The sequence below is a fragment of the Osmia bicornis genome, chromosome 3 (genome assembly GCF_907164935.1).
Source record: "Osmia bicornis bicornis chromosome 3, iOsmBic2.1, whole genome shotgun sequence".
Lineage (NCBI taxonomy): Eukaryota > Metazoa > Arthropoda > Insecta > Hymenoptera > Megachilidae > Osmia > Osmia bicornis.
Genome location: NC_060218.1, coordinates 9,670,891 through 9,690,486, shown reverse-complemented (window position 1 = coordinate 9,690,486; position 19,596 = coordinate 9,670,891). Strand labels below are relative to the sequence as shown.

Here is a 19,596-nt window from a genome sequence, read left to right as displayed (position 1 = left end):
GCATAATTCTAATAGTAATCAAAACTACCCTAGCACTTCCACCCCCTGAATATTTCATCTAATTAAATTCATAATAACCCGGTTTAAAAAAAAATACTCCTATTTCACCCTTAAAAATGATCTGTTCTTCCCAAGAAACTATCGTCCTACGCTATTTCACCCTCCTAAACTTCCTTCGCCCCCTCATCTTCGCTCAACGCCCAGAACCGACGACCAGAATAAAAATCAACTGGCAGGGTCAGGCGAAAATAAAAGAAAGTGGTACCAGAGCGCATATCTCAAACGATTTGACCAGGATCGGGTGGTTACTCAGTCGACGTCACTTATTTCGGAGCAGTCGGAGACACAATCGATGTCTCGAATCGAGGGCAGCAGCCGGCGGCTCGTTTAGAGAAAGGAAAGTCAAACGTGGATGCCAGTCTACGCCTCCTCTCCCTTCTTCTTCTTCTTCTCCCTTTTCCACGTGTTTGCCAGTTAACCGTTCCGTCGTGTTCTCTCTCACCTGGAGGTTGTTACCCACGAAGTATGGTTAACTTACCGTTCCCCTCCCCCCACCCTTCAACGTTAAACAGTGCTTTTGGGGAGCTTTCCACCACCATCACCATCACCACCACCGTGTGGACCCTACGTATACGATAAAGAACTATACACGGTACAACGACAGGACACCAGCCAGGCTACCAAGCATTATATCAGACACTCGGTCAGTAAGTCTCTAACCAACAATCACTCGACATCAACCAGTGGTCACTGACTGCACTTGGATAGTCAGTAGAACTGGCCGACTATTACACGAAAAACTTCGTCGAACACAGTGGTGGATCGGATCAGACTCTCGTCACTGAAGTTGATTTATTAAACGAGTTTCATTTTTTTTTTTCGGTTGTTGTTTATTTTATCAGAAATTTTTCTTTAAATTTCGTTCGTTCGAGGATCGTGACGCGAAAGAAAGTGTGCCGGAAGTGTGATTCCTGTTCCTTGGTATCTACGATCGAGCGACGATCCCTGCCACGATTTCCGTTCGGGTTCAACTAAGAAGGTTTATCAACGTGGAGCACGTGGAGGAAGAATGTACGGGTGAGTTACGGATACTCTTTCAACCCTCGAATCGTCGGATGGGTGAAATTTGACTTGGAATTCATTCTCGTTTGAATCTTATCAATTTTCTACCATTTCTAAAGTGGATTTAGATTTTTTCTTGTTTAACTGTAATGCTAAGGTACCAATGACCCACGTGGCACTAAACGTGTTCACCAGCAATAAAAGGTATTTTAGTAGAGGCACGTTTAAAACGATTCGTTACACAATGATCGCAAAAAAGTACACCATCTAACGTAACTATTACAGCACTTAAGAATTTCGTTGTAAGTCTGACCCTAATGCCTCTATTACTTTAAAAGATCATACCTACTCTTTGTTCCACGATTGTTTCTCCTGTATATTACCAGAAAGAAAGAACAGACTGAATCCTTGGCACGTTCGCTACCAGTGGTATTGAAATTCATAGAACATTTTCTTTTTTAATTAAATAATATATTTTAAGACCATGCACGTTGCATGATGTCTCCTGGGGTTATTAAGATTGTGTCTCTCTCCATGGTCCGCCGTCCGAGGGTTATTCTAATCTTACCCCAGTCGCCTATTTCTCTTATCTATTTTTATATTATATAATACTTTAATTTAATTTTCCTCTCTTTTAAAGCATATAAAAGAAAAATTCAAATCGAAGACGCTGGTAGCGGACGTGTTAATTATTCCAAAACATTCTAATTAAAACGAAGATCAGAACAAATAAAATATCAATTTCGTAGAAAAATATCTATTACTTTTACTATAGTTATAGTAGCATAAGTAGTAAGCTTCTCTCGTAAACCTGATCGTTGACACGGAGAGTGTGTTACAAATGGAAAGCATGTAAAATCGGATCTATCAGACGGATTGTATCAAGTAACGAGGAAAGTGAAAGGAGAATCCGCGGTATACGCAATGAGAAAGTGATCCACGATCTTTATTCCGATCGAGAACTCGCCGGTTCTTATCTCGATCGCGCTTACACCACCTGATTTGAAAATCTTATCACCCTTCAATCAACTCGGCCGAATATTACCAATTATGATTTGATTATAGAAAATTGAGGCTTACGTTTCCTAGTTATTGCAGGAATGTCGAATAGCAGTGAAATTACTGAAATTACTGAAAATTAAGAAATTTTACATTTTTCTATTTTAAATCACAGGGATTATTAAAGTGCTTTTCTTTAATTTTTCTAATTTTCAATTTAACTCTTTCACTGTTACTGGTGCCTATAGATGTTGGAAAAAATCGCTTGCCCTGTGCTATAGGCGCCTCTAATCGTCAAATTAATTTCACTAATACGTAATCGTTTAATTGTTACACTATTTATCAAAGAATGTATGTTTTGCATCGAACTCTCTCGCGGCGAAAGGATTAATTCTCTAACAAATAACATTTCTCAGAATTCAATAAATGACATGCTCTCTCTGTTCAACTAATTAGTTTTGCTTATTAACACACGCGCACACAAAGGGAAAACAAATAGAATACCCTTGATTATGTAATTGTCTAATCCACCGAGCGTAAAGTGTTCCAAGTAGATCTTGATACCATTTGATAAGCAAGGACGTGAATAAGTTAGGTACGTCTATCGGTTCGCTTCGAATGCCTCTGTGGTTTCCTACATTTTTTTCTTTATTTCCTCCAAGCGAAACTTCTTTTTGAGTTTTCAGCTTTCGCTGACTTCGAACGCTGCCGCTCGATTTCTTGCGTTCCTCGATCCGATTTCACGTCGTTACGCGGTTAGAATACTGGGCCAATTCGCGTAATTCGTCCGGATAAAGTGGCCATGTTCCTTTATACAAAACAAATCGAAGAAACAACGAAACGATCTTGAGCTTTAAAAAATAATCAACACTGGTGCGAGTTCATCGAGAGCACGGTTTTAATTAAACAGGAAAAAAGTTACCCTTTTGGTTTAATTAAAAAAAAAATTATTTAAAAGGCGAGACATAAGTATAATAAATATAGTATAATTGTAATTAATCTATAATTAACCCTTGGGCAGTGGAAATTTTAATTTTAATCGCCTGAGCCACGATTAACCCCCAAGTGGATCACAGACTGACTTTGCATCCACCCTGCAAGGATTGATCTTCCTATTATTTTTCAAAAAATAATATTATTTTTATTATTACAAATATGCGTTGTTTTTCGTTGAATCTATGTTTCTATGAACGATTTCCTCGGGGAATAAAAGCGTTTGGGTCTCTGTTCGCAAAAGATTTGCATAAAAGTGAAAGTTGTTTTTGCGTTAAGAAAAATTAGTTCCATTAAAGTCGAGTGAATTTTTTCGTCCACGGAATTAGAGTTCTATGCTGGAAAACAATATTTCTACCAACCTATCAATAATCATAACGATAAAAATAAAATAGCTTAAAGTATCGTCGCATTGTTTTGGTTTCGATTTGCTTGGAATTCGAATTCTCTCGCTTTTCCTTCAAAATTTCGATATATCGACTAAGTTTTTTGAAACCTCAATTTTTATATTTTTATCTTATTGCATCTTCCAAAAATTTTCAGTGTTGCAATTTAGATTTCAATGCTTATGAATTTGAATAATGTTATTTTTAATTAGAAGTTTGAATCGTTTCGCCTTTTTATTCGAATAATCTTCGAATCCGAAGATATTTCTTTAACCATGCAGGAATACTTACAAAAACATTGAACAATTCTTGTGTCAATTACATAAGAAATGGTGGAATATTCGATTCGATTTTATTTCTATTTCTTCTTATTCACCTTGCGTTCTTTGCACTCCGTTCACGAATGAAACGTGCCAATAAACCGGTTGCAATACATTCAATTTCATAAGGTCTATTAACCAATTGCCTTCAATCAAGGACTCTAACTGTATAAAATTTAAGGAATTCCTCGTGAAATCCATCGAAACGTCATAAATCTTAAGGATACGATGAAAATAAATTAGAATTTCACAAACTCTCGATGCCTACTTGAATTCCGATTCTCAAGTAAATACTTTATTGGAAATACAGACAAGTTAGATCATTCGTTAATGAAGTAAAAATGTGGAAAAATCGGAATTCTTAATGTATAATCTGTTTAATAAAAGTGAATTCCATCTTTGTTAAAGGAATTTTGTTTTTGTCAAAGTTCGAATTAGATTTGGTATTTCTACATTTTGTAAAAATAAAAAAATTTACATGAATCAGTTAATTCTTCAACAAAATTGCTGACCATCAGTGCAAACAAAAGGCAACGCGAAGTCTGTTTAAAATTGCATCGCTCATCTTTCGAACAATTGTCGGTTGCAACTCAGATAAAAGATATTAAAACAAGGTATTCTCGTTTTGCAACTTGATTGCTTGCTCGTGTTAGTGCATCGTCGAAAAATAAGCACGCTTGTTACGATAAAATCCAAGGTGGGCACGATCTTGATGCTTTCGCTTCTGCATTTGTAAAATGATACCTTGAATTCTGACGCATCCTCGATTCTTTCGAAAAATCATGGAATTTCATCATTTTTATTACATTTCATTCGTTTCCAAATTATGTAACCAATTACAATTATATAAATTGTTTGTACAAGGGGTTACCACACCACCGCGCACGATAATGAATTTTTTTCCATGGTAATTGAATAATGCAGATCCAATCGCGATAAATTAATCATTAAAAATATTTTCTTTTCGCCGTATTTGTCAATGCTTCTGATTACATAAAGGTGTGAAAATATAGGAAGTCGTTTGTCTTATTATAAAGTTGCATTGATTAATTAATGATTCATTCTTTTTCGAATTGACACGTGAAAATTAATCATACTTTTCTTTTATTTCTCACATAGCATAGTGTTCCTATCTCACTTGTAGATCTAGTTCACAATGGTAGAGCGAGATAGGAAGAAAGTTACCTTTCTCCCCTCGAGATATTAGCACTAGCTATTCTAGCAATGTAAACTAGGCCTTAGGGTATAATACTTGCCCTCGGCAGTGGTCGCCTAAGAATTACAATTTCTCTTTTTCTATTTGAAAATAGATAACACTGTACAGGGTTAAATGGATAAAAATATTTTCGAGCAATAACGTATCCTAACGCCAGAAAAATGATAATCACCGCTGTGTCTATAATGTTACAGATCCGTGATAAGGCGGATACGATCCGCGATAATCGGGCTCCTGCTGCTACTAGCGACCTGGAGTAACGAGCACAGCTGCAGCGGACTGCAATATCAACCCGCCGAGGTTTATGCAAACGGCGATGATTGTGCCTTGATCTTAAACCGTCCAGGAAGAACAAACGTCTTCGATTACACGTACAATTTGCTCCGTGGATCCTTGTAAGTGAACGAATTACTCCCTGAACGGGCTTGTTTGACGCAACTAAAGCGAACTGCCCTCGGGCGAGGATTCTTTTTCAGCGGAATCAAACTATATATCTGTATTAGCCTGTTGCGACACCTTCGTTACGACATTTATTACAATTACACGCCGACTGCATTGCATTCTGTATTTGGAGATTTAATTGCTTCTATCGTGTCGATAATGAAATAAGAAGAATGATTGAATTTGAGAAATAATTATTTTTTTAAAATTCTATGCTTAGAATTCAGTTTAATTATGAAAAGTAATTACAATTTTTAATTAGGAAGAAGCTTAACCCTTTTTTTAATATCATTGTATATCATAGAATCACCTGTACACCATGTTTAAAATCTTAATTAGCAACCGTTATTAAATCCTCTAATTTGCCGAGAGTAGAATCAAACGATCGTCCAGTTGAAGCCCGTGTTTCGCGATATTTCCTCGTAGCGATCTTTCACCTCGATCACGAGGTGTTCCATTAAAACGGCCACGTGCAACTTATAATTACATCTTTCGGGAGATGGTTTTACGTTAACTCGAAGTGAACCGAATCAAGCAGCAATTTTATGTAATCATCGTGAGAGCAGTGCTAGTGTAAGATTTTCGAGGTCCGGAGAAAGCAGGAACAGCGATCCGAAGTAATATTAGCCAGGACTTTCACTATCCATCTAACCTTTATTCCTGCAGGATCTGCTCAACGAGCAAATCGTTGATTTTAGATGAAATTACACTTTCAATATTCCCAGTCGATATCGTTTCACGTGTGATTATGGAAAGTAGGGATATCGATTTGAAATCAATTGAAAAGTATTATTTTAAATGGCAGTGTTATTGACAAGATAGAAAATAGAAAGCTTGAAATTTGAAAATGAATTATTCCTCTTCTTGGTAATTAGAGTTTCAATATATCTTGAATGAGACAGAGATGTTAACGATGAGAGTAATATTGTTTTTATCGAATCTAGTCTGTATTTCCTGACAGAGTGTATTACCGTCGAGAAAGGAAGCGATGAATTATTAATAAGCCGATAACAAGGGAGCAGGTCTTGATCAAGTTGATTTCAAAGTTACATTGCTCGTAATTAGAATACAAAGGACGTTTACACCGGGGTCGACGAGCCTAGTTCTACTAATAGGCAAAGAAAGATCAAGGAAATCATAATGAGAAAAGACTAATGTGATTGTCTTCATTAATAACTCCTCGTTTTACACGAGTGGGGTTATGCGATATAGATTCTCAAAGATGCGAGGATAAAAAAGGTGATTTTGACGAATGAATTCGAAAGTTTTCGTCTGATAAAATCAATGAGTTAAATAAAAAATATCTGGAATTTTCTGCTAACAATTGAAAACAATCAAGTTTCTAATTGAATTTCTGATTGAAAAAGAAATAAAAGAAAAATACTAAAATTACTTAAAATTCATAACCACCGTCGATTACTAATTAAATAAAAAATGCATGGTAATGAAACGGGAATGACGTAACGAGCAGGGATGGAAAATTCAACGAGAAGGCAGAAAAGAATTAATTACCCATCGACTAAAATGATAAATGAACCAAGGACCGTTCGCAAATTTGTAAAACACCTGTGAAATTAATTTATTAATACCACCCCAAAGTGATCACGAAATTCTGTCGGTTTTAACGAGCCACAATTGCGGTTGCATCGTGCCGCTGCAATTATGAGCTTCAAATTACTCAAGTGTTCTGATTCATCACTTAGCGATTGAATTTTTTAATCGCGAAAAATCTGTCACGGTTCATCATGATCCCTTTGCTGCTAATAAAACACATCGTCGTGAATCTCGAACCTCGGAAGACTTAGCAAGGATAATCAGAAAATTGCTCGCGATTAGCCTCGATCCTATTATAGCAAATTATGAGAGATTTGCTGCTCAGTGCTATAACTATAATTGATTGGTCTTCTGCGATTACAAGTACCTAGAGCTTGAAGAAGCAACGGTGATTTAAACCTGACAATTAGCAAAATACTAATGAGATAAAATGAGGGTTACATTTGCTAGCCCCAGTGAAAGCTAGATCAACGTGCATTTATGTGGTTACAATATTTTTGCACGATAAGACTGCTGGTGGAGCAACGGACCGACGCAAAGAATTCCAATTCAGAATTTTTTATTCACGGTAGAATGATCGCGATCAATTGCACAGTGGATTTATTAATTTATTTACAGTCGAAATCGATGGAGAATGAAGAGAAAATTTATTCTGCTAACAATACAATTGAGGATAGCACGATCAGTGAATTAATTTATAATCAAATTAATCGAAAAATTAGTAATAATAAACGCGGTGAAATCAGTCTGGTACAAAAAGGTGACAGAAAAGCTGTGATAATTTAAGTCCATAGAAAGAAAAACTATCTTTACAGTTATCGATACTACCGTTACTATTATTCAGCCTTGTATATCGATACTCTGTCAGCTGATACTGAATGGAATGAGAAATCTATAGGTTGTGCAACTAATACACAGATCGTGTTCCTAGTTTTCTTAAGTGTGTATACCTTAAGGTGGTATAACTTTTCAACTTGCATACTATAAATACGATTCGTGCCGATTAGTTTCAATGTAGGACATAATTGAAGGGTACGGTAGTGAGAGGAAGTACTTTCGATCGGAATGTTACGGCGAGAACATATGTAAAAGGATCGTTTTCGAAAACTTTATTCAAGATTTATATCAGACTCACCGAGTACCGGATATCGTAGCTGGATCTCGAGACCGCAGCACCCAATGCTTCCGGTTGCACCCTGTATGCACTTCGTATGCACTTATTCTGCGCAAAACCGATGTAAAATAATAACCCGAGACGTTATTCGGGAACGTCTTCACCGTGTCACGAATAACAAGCAACTGATCGGTCTCGACATTGTCCTTCGAAGATTCCGAACTTCTATGTCGGAAGAGGTCAACAGACGATTGTATACGCTTGAACGTAGCTCGCTAATGTTTACCCTCGAAGCCTCTTGAAACAGAGGCTTACACAGTTATCATTTATAATTAATATTTAAGTACGAAAATTATTGAATATTGCTCAAAATTAAATATCATATTTTTTAATATAATTAACTAAGCCTTTGGTGCTTATATAACAAATTAAATTTACTAATAATCATTGAATTATAGGGGAAACTTCCAAAAGGCCCCATCACCCCAGGACAACCAAACTTCGGATTTATAGTAATTGAGGGACGAGAAATCGAATTAGACCATTTTCAGAACTGGCAAATAAACCGTTCTCGAGATATACAGGGTATTCTAAAAATGCGGAAACCCCCTATTACCACGATAAGAACGCATTTTTACGGAAAATGACTAACCCTAACCCTAACCCTAACCTAGGTTAGGTTATGGCTAACCCTAACCCTAACCCTAACCTAGGTTAGGTTATGACTAACCCTAACCCTAACCCTAACCTAGGTTAGGTTATGACTAACCCTAACCCTAACCCTAACCTAGGTTAGGTTAGTCATTTTCCGTAAAAATGCGTTCTTATCGAAGTAATAGGGGGTTTTCGCACTTTTAGAATACCCTGTATATCTCGAGAACGATTTATTTGCCATTTTTGAAAATGGTCTAATTCGATTTCTCGTCCCTCAATTACTATAAATCCGAAGTTTGTCCTGGGGTGATGGGGCCTTTCGGAAGTATACCCGAATTATATTATTGGTATCAGAGAATGACTGACAATCTTGAGTTCGATGTGGTAGAATTTTTCCTCGTTTATGTAACGTACACGTGGCTAAAACGTCTTTGTTAAATCACATCTAAAAGTACTTTCTACCCAATTTAAAAAAACTGCTCTCGACCAATTTCGTTACGTTGAATGTACAAAATGTAGCTCATGTAAACCATCAAAGGCAGAAACGTGTTTCAAGCGTGACTTCTCCTTTTATGGGTCCTCATAGCCAAACCAAATGTGTATACAGAGAAATTGTCTTTAACCCAACTACGTATCCGGTTCTTAACAGTGATCGTTGTAAAAAAATATATTCGAAAAAATTAAATTACTTGGGAAAGAATTTACGAAACTTTTTGGGTCTATGCAAATTTCAGAATAAAAATTATTGCTATCACCAAATTAATTTCATTAATTAGTTAACGAATGAATCATGTTTTTCCAATATTCTATTTCAATAAACTGAAACGAGAATTTCAACCTCACCACCTCCAATTTACCAGAGAATTGACATAATAATTTATTAAACACAACCGCACGTAGCTCGTTAGAGCAGCAGTTATGACACGAAATTGCGCGAGAATGCACTTTGTTACAATTAAACGCAGAACGGCCCTCAAGTGCATTCTCGCGAATACTTTCAGCGTGCACCCATTACTCTATTTAATAACGATTGCGACAGGATAATTTGTGAGAAAATACCGCTCAGAGGATTTCGAGATACAATTTACGAACACCGTGTAGGTTGGAAGAATGTTGATCAACTTCAACGTTTGATTGATCCACAGAACACGAGATCAACTGTTCGTTAGGAAATGAAGCTAATTAAAAGTCTGAAATAAAATGTCAACTATCTCAATGACCGATGATCAAAAGAGAAATTGAATCTTGTACGATTGATACGAAAAGCAAAAGGAACCCAGAAGAAACCGCCGGGGTCATGCGTTGAAGGTAAAATCCACGAGTGGCACGTCAATGCCAGTATGTTTCTTTACAAGAAACAGGATATGTCAATTCGCATGGACTCACGGTTTGCATACTAGTTTCGGATTACCTTGATACAGAATATCCTCGAGCACAGAGACGAGTAAATGCGTGCCTTTCGTACTTTAACTTCTCATGAAACTAGGCTGGAACGTTAGGTAATTGACTCGAAAAAGGAACAACGAGAGGCTTGGAAAGATGAAGAGAAAGAGAGACAGCGAATAAAGACTGTAAATAATCTACACGCAACGGAAAACTGCGCAATTTAGCCTGTAAAGATGTGTCTTTCACAAGGGATCAACCATTTTATGTTAAAAATATCAATGAAACCCTTACGTTATAATTTTCTTCAGATTTTAAGCTTTACTCTTGAACAGCAGAGTCTAGGTCAATCGAGACCAAAACTTTAAAAAATATGTAAAAGTATACTAACCTAAAGTTAAATATATAATAATTTTTAAAGAAACAATGTAAAATTTAAAAAATTTAATAAAATAAAATAAAATTAAAGCTCTCTCCAGGGTCCGACGTTTTGGGGCTTCTCTTCATGGTCCGCCATCCAAGGGTTAATTAATATTATATAACACAAGAAGAATTTTGGGATACCTTTATGTATTTGTTTCCTTTTTTTCTCTCCATTCGTTTCTAATTTAATATTCCGGTAACATCAATTGTTATCTTTATTTTTTAGCTAGTAAGTGGGCCACGAGCTCACAGAAACAGTGACAGGGAGGGAAATGCTGACGGGAACGACGTCGGTTTCCCATCCCTTACTCATTGCAAAAAGAAAAGAATTTTGAAATTCATTTTTGGTTTGAGAAAACACTTGTCGCGGTCGAAAGAAACTTATTACCCAATCGAATATATTTCAATCTATCCTTATATTCATTTATTTCGTGTTTCAGCACACCAGCAACAGCATCGCAGTCGTGCATCACCTACGATGCTGTGAATCGCGCCTACGTGGAAGCTAGAAAACGCATCAGTGAGTGGCTCTTTATTACAATGAAAGCAAAAAGAAATGCTAATTACAAAGTAACACGTAGCTCGATGATCAAATATATGTCGCTAAACTCTCTGTTCGCGATCTCACGTTTCTAACGATTACATACTCATACATATCCTCGGCTACAAGCTGCTCTTTTGTTTGGCCGATGCTCGCGTTCACCATGTTCACCCACACGTTTCGTCGATTCATGCAGATGTGGCGCAACCGAAAGGCAAGACATGGCGGCCAGAAGACCTGGCCACGGTCGGCGAACTCCTCCTGGACATCACATCGAACCTCGCGCAAACGTAAGAACCCCTTTCGCTTTTAATTTACCATTCAATTAGAAGGAAACTACAGTAATCGGAGCACTAGTTTCATTTGATGATCGTTAGAAAGTTAGGCCTGAGGATGTTTCGTTAAATTGGGATCGGTTAATTAGGCGTTTTACACACTCTGTTAATTCCATTTCCACTGATACTTTATAACGCGGTCTGCCCGGGTGACACCATAAGAAGCCCTGCTGAAAACGCAGAGTTTTGTCTGAATCTGAAATTCTAAGCTAGGACAACAGTTTAAAAGCTATATGGGAAATGAAGAATTTGAAGGGTCCTAAAGGCCCATAGCTCAGTTAGAAAAATTTTATCACTCTCAACAGATAATTAAATCTAATCATCACAGGTACGGTTTAACAGTCGACGAGATCGAGAAGAGTCTACCCCTAATCGACACATCGAAGACCTTGATTCGAGAGATATGCCCAGCTTTTTTGAGCAACGTGGAGTGCCGAGCTGGAAAATACCGAAGAAACGATGGTCTCTGCACGAATTTGCAAAATCCAACATGGGGTTCCACTTTGTCACCCTTCCAAAGGTGAAACATCGCTCTCAACGTTAGACAATGGATTTTAATCTAATTTCTTTTTTGATAAATTCTTGTTTCTTTTATAGACTTATGACTCCACGATTCTCAGACGGTTTAACGGCGCCCAGGATATCGGTAACCGGCCATGATTTACCATTATCACGAGTGGTGTCGCGCACCATGCACCCTGACGAAGGTTATCACGATCACGCCGGCACTGTTATGGTGATCGCCTGGGGACAGTTTATGGACCACGACTATACGTTGACTGGAACACCTCTAGGTATGATTCCAGACACGATAATTGTTAAACTATAACAGTATAATTTGTGTACCAAGGTATTTGATTATTTGGAAAGTCTCGCGAGTAAACCACCCCTCTTGAAATTTATATTATGTTCACCGTTTTTCAATAATTCCACGGTGTCGTAGATAGAAAATATGTTCAACCTTGAAGACATTTATCCCCATTAATTTTATATGTATCAGAAGATGGCGAGAAATACATAAAATAAATGGAGATAGGGAAAGTAATCGAGTTCTAATTTTCAGTCAATAGCAAATTATGCAATTGGTATCGGTTAAATTACATCAGCGTACCCCGTTCGGGGACGTTCGTACATAGCAAACGTATAGTAGACAGCTCCCAAGCCCTTCTACGTCGGATATTTACCGTCTATCGAAACTAGGGTAACTGCCAGAGAAAGCGAACGATCGGTGAACAGATAACCGGTAGGCCGATCATGTGACTACCGTGAAGTTTCCACGGGCCGTGCGATACACGCCAAAATCCGCGCTCTTGTCCTGGAACCTGGTAATTACCGGCGCAGCACGTATAAAGTAATTAACCGGACGATTCTGACGAACAGAGAAGTCTAATTTTAATGAAGCTCTTAAAAAATGTAGCATGTTTCTTTCGATTTACAAACGAATATTTAAAAGTTCCCGAGTTATTTGCTTTTGAAATGTTTCGACTGTTCTAAAGTCTATTTAAAAGAAAAATTAATAGATTATTCCCAGCATCGTTTATCGCTTCTGGCCAATGCACTCACGGCAAGAAAATCTTCCCACGTATCGTACGGGAAACGATAGGTATCTGTATCGAGACAGGGAAAGTAAAACTCCGTTGGTAGTCTTGCGGAATTAAAATAAATAACGATACATCAAGCGGTGCTGGTAAGCAGTGCTATCGTATGATCGATGAGCTACTCTTGCAGATCCCCTGAACCGAAACGACCCGGAGGAATGTTGCCATCGACCACCGCACCTGAAGAATCCTTACTGCAACGAGATCCTCATACCGGAAGATGATTACTTCTACAGGCTGTTCGGCGTGAAATGCATGGACTTTGTTAGAGCGTTTCCCGCCGTTCGACCTGGATGCCGTCTTGGATCTCGCGTGCCGTTTAATCTTCTGACAGGAGTGTTGGATGGGAATACGGTTTATGGAATTAACGAAGTATTCGCAAGGTAAAACGGTTTTCCTTCGATCGAACTGTTTCTTAATGTAAAAGTAACAGGCGTTACTTGGGCTTCGTCCTCGTTTTACCATCTTCTTGTGATTAACGCTGTCATTGGCGTAAGTAGAGAGGGGATAGAATGGGTTTGGTTCCTCCACCATCCTGGGATTTTAAGATTCTAAAATTCTAAATATTAAGGATCTAAAATTTTAAGTGTTTAAGGTTCTAAAATTCTAAAATTTAAGGAACCAGAATTCTAAGATTTTAAGCTTCAAAAATTCTAAAAATTAAAGATCTAAAAGTTTAAGAGTTTAAGGTTCTAAAATTTTTAAATTTAAGGATCCAAAATTCTAAGATTTTAAGGTTCTAAAATTCTATAATTTAAGGATCCAAAATTCTAAGATTTCAAGGTTCTAAAATTCTAAATATTAAGGATCCAAAATTTTAAGAGTTTAAGGTTCTAAAATTCTAAAATTTAAGGAACCAGAATTCTAAGATTTTAAGCTTCAAAAATTCTAAAAATTAAAGATCTAAAAGTTTAAGAGTTTAAGGTTCTAAAATTTTTAAATTTAAGGATCCAAAATTCTAAGATTTCAAGGTTCTAAAATTCTATAAGTTAAGGAATATAAATTCTAAGATTCTAAGATTCTAAAATTCCAAATTCCAAAATTCTCACATTCTCCCCCAAAATTTCGCGAAATGCAAGGTACCAAACCCTTAATACTGTTAACACAGCTAAAGAACCTAGCCCAGCCAAGAAAAAATCCTACTTACGCCAATGTTCGTTACAAAGAATTGTCATATTGCTCGTCACAAAATGACCAGTTATCAAACTAAAATAAGTAGATAATAATAAATAACATGTTCGATAATCGAGCCACTTGCAACACGGTGTTCGAAACAACTAAAAGCCGTTCGTCCGTTCGTTACATCAGCGAGGACAATAAATCAGCATTACGTTGTTCTATATTTTCTAACGCAGGGTACCGTACATACGTTCAGTTCCTCGCACTTTCTAGTCTGCTCGCATTATGAGATCCACGGTTACTCAATCGAGCTTAACACAGCGTTCTCTTTCTCCGCGTCGAATAAGGCGTTCCAGGAGACAAAATTTCCGGACACAACACGCCTCCGATCCGAATTCAAACATCATTTTGTTCTTCGCTTGGTTTCAGGAAACTTCGAACCGGTTACGGTGGTTTGTTACGCATGAACCCGGTGTTCTCGGAATACGGGCTGAAGGATTTACTCCCGCTCAAATTGGACATCCCCGACGAGGGATGCACCCGTTTGAACCGATCCATGTACTGTTTCGAAGCAGGTGAGTCTTTTGGAATGAAAATTAAGCTAAGAGACTTGTTAACCCTCGGACGGCGGACCAGAAAGAGAACATATTGCACACTGTTTCCATTTTTTTAATTTTATGCTAATCTTTTAAAATTATTCTTCCAATATATAAAAATGATATATTTAACTAAAATTGCCAAAAAAAATAGATTGAATAATGGTCCAATCAATTTATCAAGTGAAACGAGGTCACTTGTGAAAACGATCATAGTATTATCATATTGTTCACAGCAAAGTAGCGTCGAAATTCTCATACCCTTTGCTGTCAAATCGAAAAGCGTTGATAGCCGTTCGATCGGTCGATTATCGGCTCACAGCTTGATGTGCAATCGAGAAAGGGAGTGGTCCAGAATCAAGGTCGACAACTTCATTGGCAAAGTTGATACAATGATCGGGAAAAGAAAGAGCTGCTCGTTCGTGAGCGATTGTTGCGTCAAATTTGTCTGGTCGCGTTTTATCCGTGAGAAATCTAACGCTGCCCCCTCTAAATTCTCCTTGATCGATATAAAATCAAACTATATATCAATATCTCGTTAAATTCATTTTTATCTTTAAAATGAAGAAATCAAATCAATAAAATCAAATCTCTATAAAATAAATAGAAAAAACTGAATGAAATTTTGTTTTCAGGTGAAATTCGAGTGAACGAACAGCTAGTGTTAACTTGTATGCACACACTGATGGCACGTGAGCATAATAGGATCGCGAAAACGTTGATTCAAATTAACCCACACTGGGACGACGAGACTCTGTATCAAGAATCTAGACGAATAGTGATTGCTCAAATTGAACACATCACTTACAATGAATTCCTGCCCATTTTGCTTGGAAAAGATGTTATGGAGAAGTTTGGTCTTCTTCTGGAGAAAAACGTAAGATCATATTTAATTTGCCAGCCCTATCACCATAAGCGATGGATTCTTTTGGAAATTCAAACTTCACCCCCCACCCACGATGTTATAGTCAAAGTTTTAATGATTTTTAATTTAATGAAAAAGTATTCAGTGTTAACAATCGTGTACACAGGGATACTGGGATGGTTACGACGAAAGTGTGAATCCAGCAGTGATCGATGCTTTTGCTGCTGCAGCGTTCAGATTTGGCCACTCTTTACTACCAACAGCAGTGGAAAGATGGAGTAAAGCTCACAAATTCATAGGTAAATTAAAAGAATCCTGTAATTAGTTGCTTGCAATCCAACATCCTTCTATGATCATGTGACTAAAGTTTGTCTTTTTTCTAAAGCTTCGAAAAGACTGTCTGATTTAATAAGAAGACCCTTCGACCTGTATCGAGCTGGTGTTTTCGATGAATACATTATGGGACTGATGAATCAAGTCGCTCAAGCTATGGACGATTCTATCACGCAAGAGGTACGAAGCGTTCATGAGAGATTTTTGAATTAAATTGAAAGAAACAGAGAGTACTTTACGCGTATCGATTCCACAGGTTACGAATCACCTGTTCAAAAAAGCCGGTGCGAAATTCGGACTGGACTTGGTCTCCTTCAATATGCAACGCGGCCGCGAATTTGGTGTTCCAAGCTACATGGAGTTCAGGTTGGCAAACATTAGTTAAATTATTATTTCAAAGAAATGAAACGTACCAGGAAATTAACTGTTTTCGAAATGTCAGATTTTACATTTACGACACAGGTACTTCTACTTGATTTAACATCGTAAATGTCACCGAAAAAAATCGAAGGTTACTTAAAAATACTCTAAAAACGATATTTATAAAGAAATTTCAATATTTCCAAGATGAATTATTTCCTCCTTTGGTTCTTTTTTTTGTCAAGAATTACATACGACTATAAAAACTTCATTTCCTTAAACATTGGCCCATCTTTTGCATTAAAAATGTATTAACAATTGAATTTGTTTGTTCTACAGAAAATTCTGTGGCCTTCCCTGGGCAGACACCTTCGATGATTTACATGGATCCATGCCAAATGAAACTATCAAAAGATACAGTTCAATCTTTGAGTGAGTAGTAATTAACAAAATTATGCCCTTAAATTTATTAACAAAGGAATTCTGAAATAATCTATAATTTAGAAAATAAAAATGAAATAGAATTCAATGACCCATGCAGCATTCTGACCCTCATTTTATTTTCTATATTTTACACCATTCCCTTAAAAATTATACATTTTACTTTAGATTAATATTCTTGTATATATTTTGTAAGTTACGGTTGACCCAAACTCCACTGTTCGAGGGTTAATTAATATTCTAATGAATACCTATATCTAATCCTTTGATTGAATATAATTGAATTTTTGTATTAAATTCGACTGAAATCTATTTCAAATCACTTCTATGACGTATCAGCATAGTTTCGAGATTTCGTCAGCCAAATTCCCGGAAATAACGGTACGATATCCCATCGATTTCCAGGCATCCAGCTGACGTGGACCTCTGGTCCGGTGGCGTGTCCGAAAGACCGCTTCCGGGTAGCATGCTCGGTCCAACCTTCGCCTGTATAATTGCCACGCAATTCAGCTATTCACGTCGAGGTGATCGATTTTGGTACGAGCTGCCGAACCAGCCATCGTCCTTCACTCTCGGTAAGGAACCTTTCGAATCGTACGATTCGACACTCGCCAAGGACTCGGAACGAATAGAACACTAATAAACCGAGTTCTACGACAGGTACGCAACTTTTCAATTCGTACGCTTTCACTTTTATAGAACAACTGAACGAGATACGAAAGGTGAAGCTGGCCAGGGTAATCTGTGACAACACCGACCTGATAGACACCATACAGATTTATCCCATGGTGTTACCTGACCACGAGATGTAAGTTCTGATATTAAAATTTAATAACATAAAGGTATTACAAAATAACACTTATGATATATCGAATAAAAGCTCAAAACATGAAGAAGATAGTTTTAATTTTGATAAATTTTTATTGAAAAATAAGAACCTCTGAAGCGATCCTTATGATTGATTCGAATAAGCAACAATAAAAATGTATGTTTTTAAAAATCTGGAGTAATTTTATTGATAAAGAAAATTTGATTCTTAGAAATCCACGAGTCCCGTGTCGAAGCGGAGTATTGCCAAGCATGGACCTGAGCAAATGGGCGGAATATCCGACTGCGAGTCACGCTCAATACGTGAGTAATCTAGAGGAGCAGTATCAACCTTACGGAAAGTAAAACGGCTGTTTTTTAGAAGTAAAACAAAAAATGTAGTGACCGCCTAGACGAACACCACCACTGTAGTGAACCAACAGTCACGAGCCAAGAAGCACCACCCTTAGGCACCCTTAACTCGAGACACATTACGGTACTGTAGCATAGCAAACTGTAGGACCGTCTGCACCATGAATTTTCAATCAATTTAGGGACACAAAGCAGACGAACGTAATACAGAGTACAGAGTATAGTTAGCCTCGAATAGACCCCTTAGAGCGACATTTTAATTAATTCTATCCTCTTAGAGACACTTAACTTATTGCCTTAGCAAGATTTATAATTTATATACGATTGAGTATAAATTATAACTTTCATTTGTAGTCTCTCTTTCTCTTGTAAGTCTTCTTATTTTTTTTTTTTAATATTTTTTTTTACCACTTTTTTATACGATTAATTATTTTTAAGATTTACCCATTCTATGTTACGGTTTGTAGTGTACGTAGGTGTTGCAGAAAAGAGTTTTGAAGTTCATAGCCAATTAATATAAAATATTGATACCCATCGCAATACGAATCAACGTATTAAATTTTTTTTTCTTTTCGTTCATAAAAGCTTGTAATTCATTTTCTGTAACACTCTGTACAGAACATCCTGAAAGTACACGATCGTGAAAGTTTAGATAAACTTGCCAGTAATGTTAAACTGCAATACGCGAAGTTTACATAGAACGATTCCAGGCCGATTGCTTTGGGAGTAGATAGTTCATATAATAATAGAGCGTGTTCAATTGTGCCCGTGTTACATTGCAATCGAAATGCGTCAGATCGAGAAACGATACACACTTTCATTCGAGTTTCATCGTTCTAGCTAGTTCTGGGTAGAGTTACCTATAATAGAAATAATAGCTATACGAATGTAACGACGGTAGAGTATCGCGTGTTAATTGAATACGTCCAAATACCTGTCGAATACTCTTAATATCGCGATAGAGAATCATCTTGCCTAGTTTTCTAACTGATCAAGAAAATTTGGTAAATTTCTCACTTACCAAAATTTGTTAACCCTCTAAAATTTCTTTTTCATTGTAAATTATAAAATAATGAAACAAATATAGTATTTTAGAATTTTTATTGAAAATTTCAGTTATAGAGGGTTAAACCGATTTGTACCATTCTTTCAACGATTTCCATACATGTATGCGATAAATGAAAGCGAATCTGCTTGTTACGAAAAAATCAACAAATCAACAATTTTCAACAAAAAATCTTCACGCTCTTGTTTCCTCGAAATCAAAATTCTCCCTTTCCGTCTACGTTCGATTTTTAATTTATTACAACACACACGAACACAATGTACATAACTACAGCCTAACATTCATTCACAATAGTTGATACGAGGTGGGTAGCACGTTTTCTAGCACTGCTCGTTCTCTAGTCTTACCTCCTCCTTTCCTTCGACGAACACCCCCAGGAAAAAAAACGAAAGAAAAAGTAGAAAATGCAGAGAGAGGATTGGAAAAGTGCCCAAAATAAAGATTGTCCCTTGTCAAGGATTATACGATACGCACCGACACCATACAAATGTTAAACCTATTGTACCATAGCGATTGGTGGAGGAGCACTTGCTTGACGTACCGAGACGGCCGAATCGACCGGAAAGGGTGCGGAACCAATACAACAGGGAGCAGGTTTTACGACTCTTCTATGAAAGC

General features: G+C 37.1%; 2 protein-coding genes across 3 annotated transcripts in view; one reads left to right on the top strand and one right to left on the bottom strand.

Moving 5' to 3' along the window:
• The window catches only part of LOC114874308 (centrosomal protein of 290 kDa-like), a 141,699-nt gene that overhangs the window by 105,647 nt on the left and 16,456 nt on the right, over nt 1-19,596 (bottom strand). The window lies entirely within an intron of this gene.
• Nucleotides 1,053-18,921, top strand: LOC114874311 (chorion peroxidase). Its single transcript, XM_046285238.1, has 17 exons — nt 1,053-1,077; nt 5,171-5,371; nt 10,986-11,065; nt 11,283-11,376; nt 11,750-11,941; nt 12,019-12,215; nt 13,150-13,402; nt 14,568-14,713; nt 15,370-15,611; nt 15,766-15,898; nt 15,985-16,112; nt 16,189-16,298; nt 16,632-16,724; nt 17,139-17,308; nt 17,433-17,541; nt 17,774-17,864; nt 17,923-18,921. Exons 1-17 carry the CDS (start codon nt 1,070-1,072, stop codon nt 17,926-17,928), a joined length of 2,253 nt encoding a protein of 750 aa, XP_046141194.1. The 5' UTR covers nt 1,053-1,069; the 3' UTR covers nt 17,929-18,921.

Excerpts from the sequence above, each read along its gene's own strand:
- LOC114874311 (XM_046285238.1), top strand. Across the intron at positions 15,612-15,765 it reads GTCTTCTTCTGGAGAAAAAC|GGATACTGGGATGGTTACGA; the intron begins GTAAGATCATAT and ends TCGTGTACACAG. Across the intron at positions 17,542-17,773 it reads GTGTTACCTGACCACGAGAT|AAATCCACGAGTCCCGTGTC; the intron begins GTAAGTTCTGAT and ends TTTGATTCTTAG.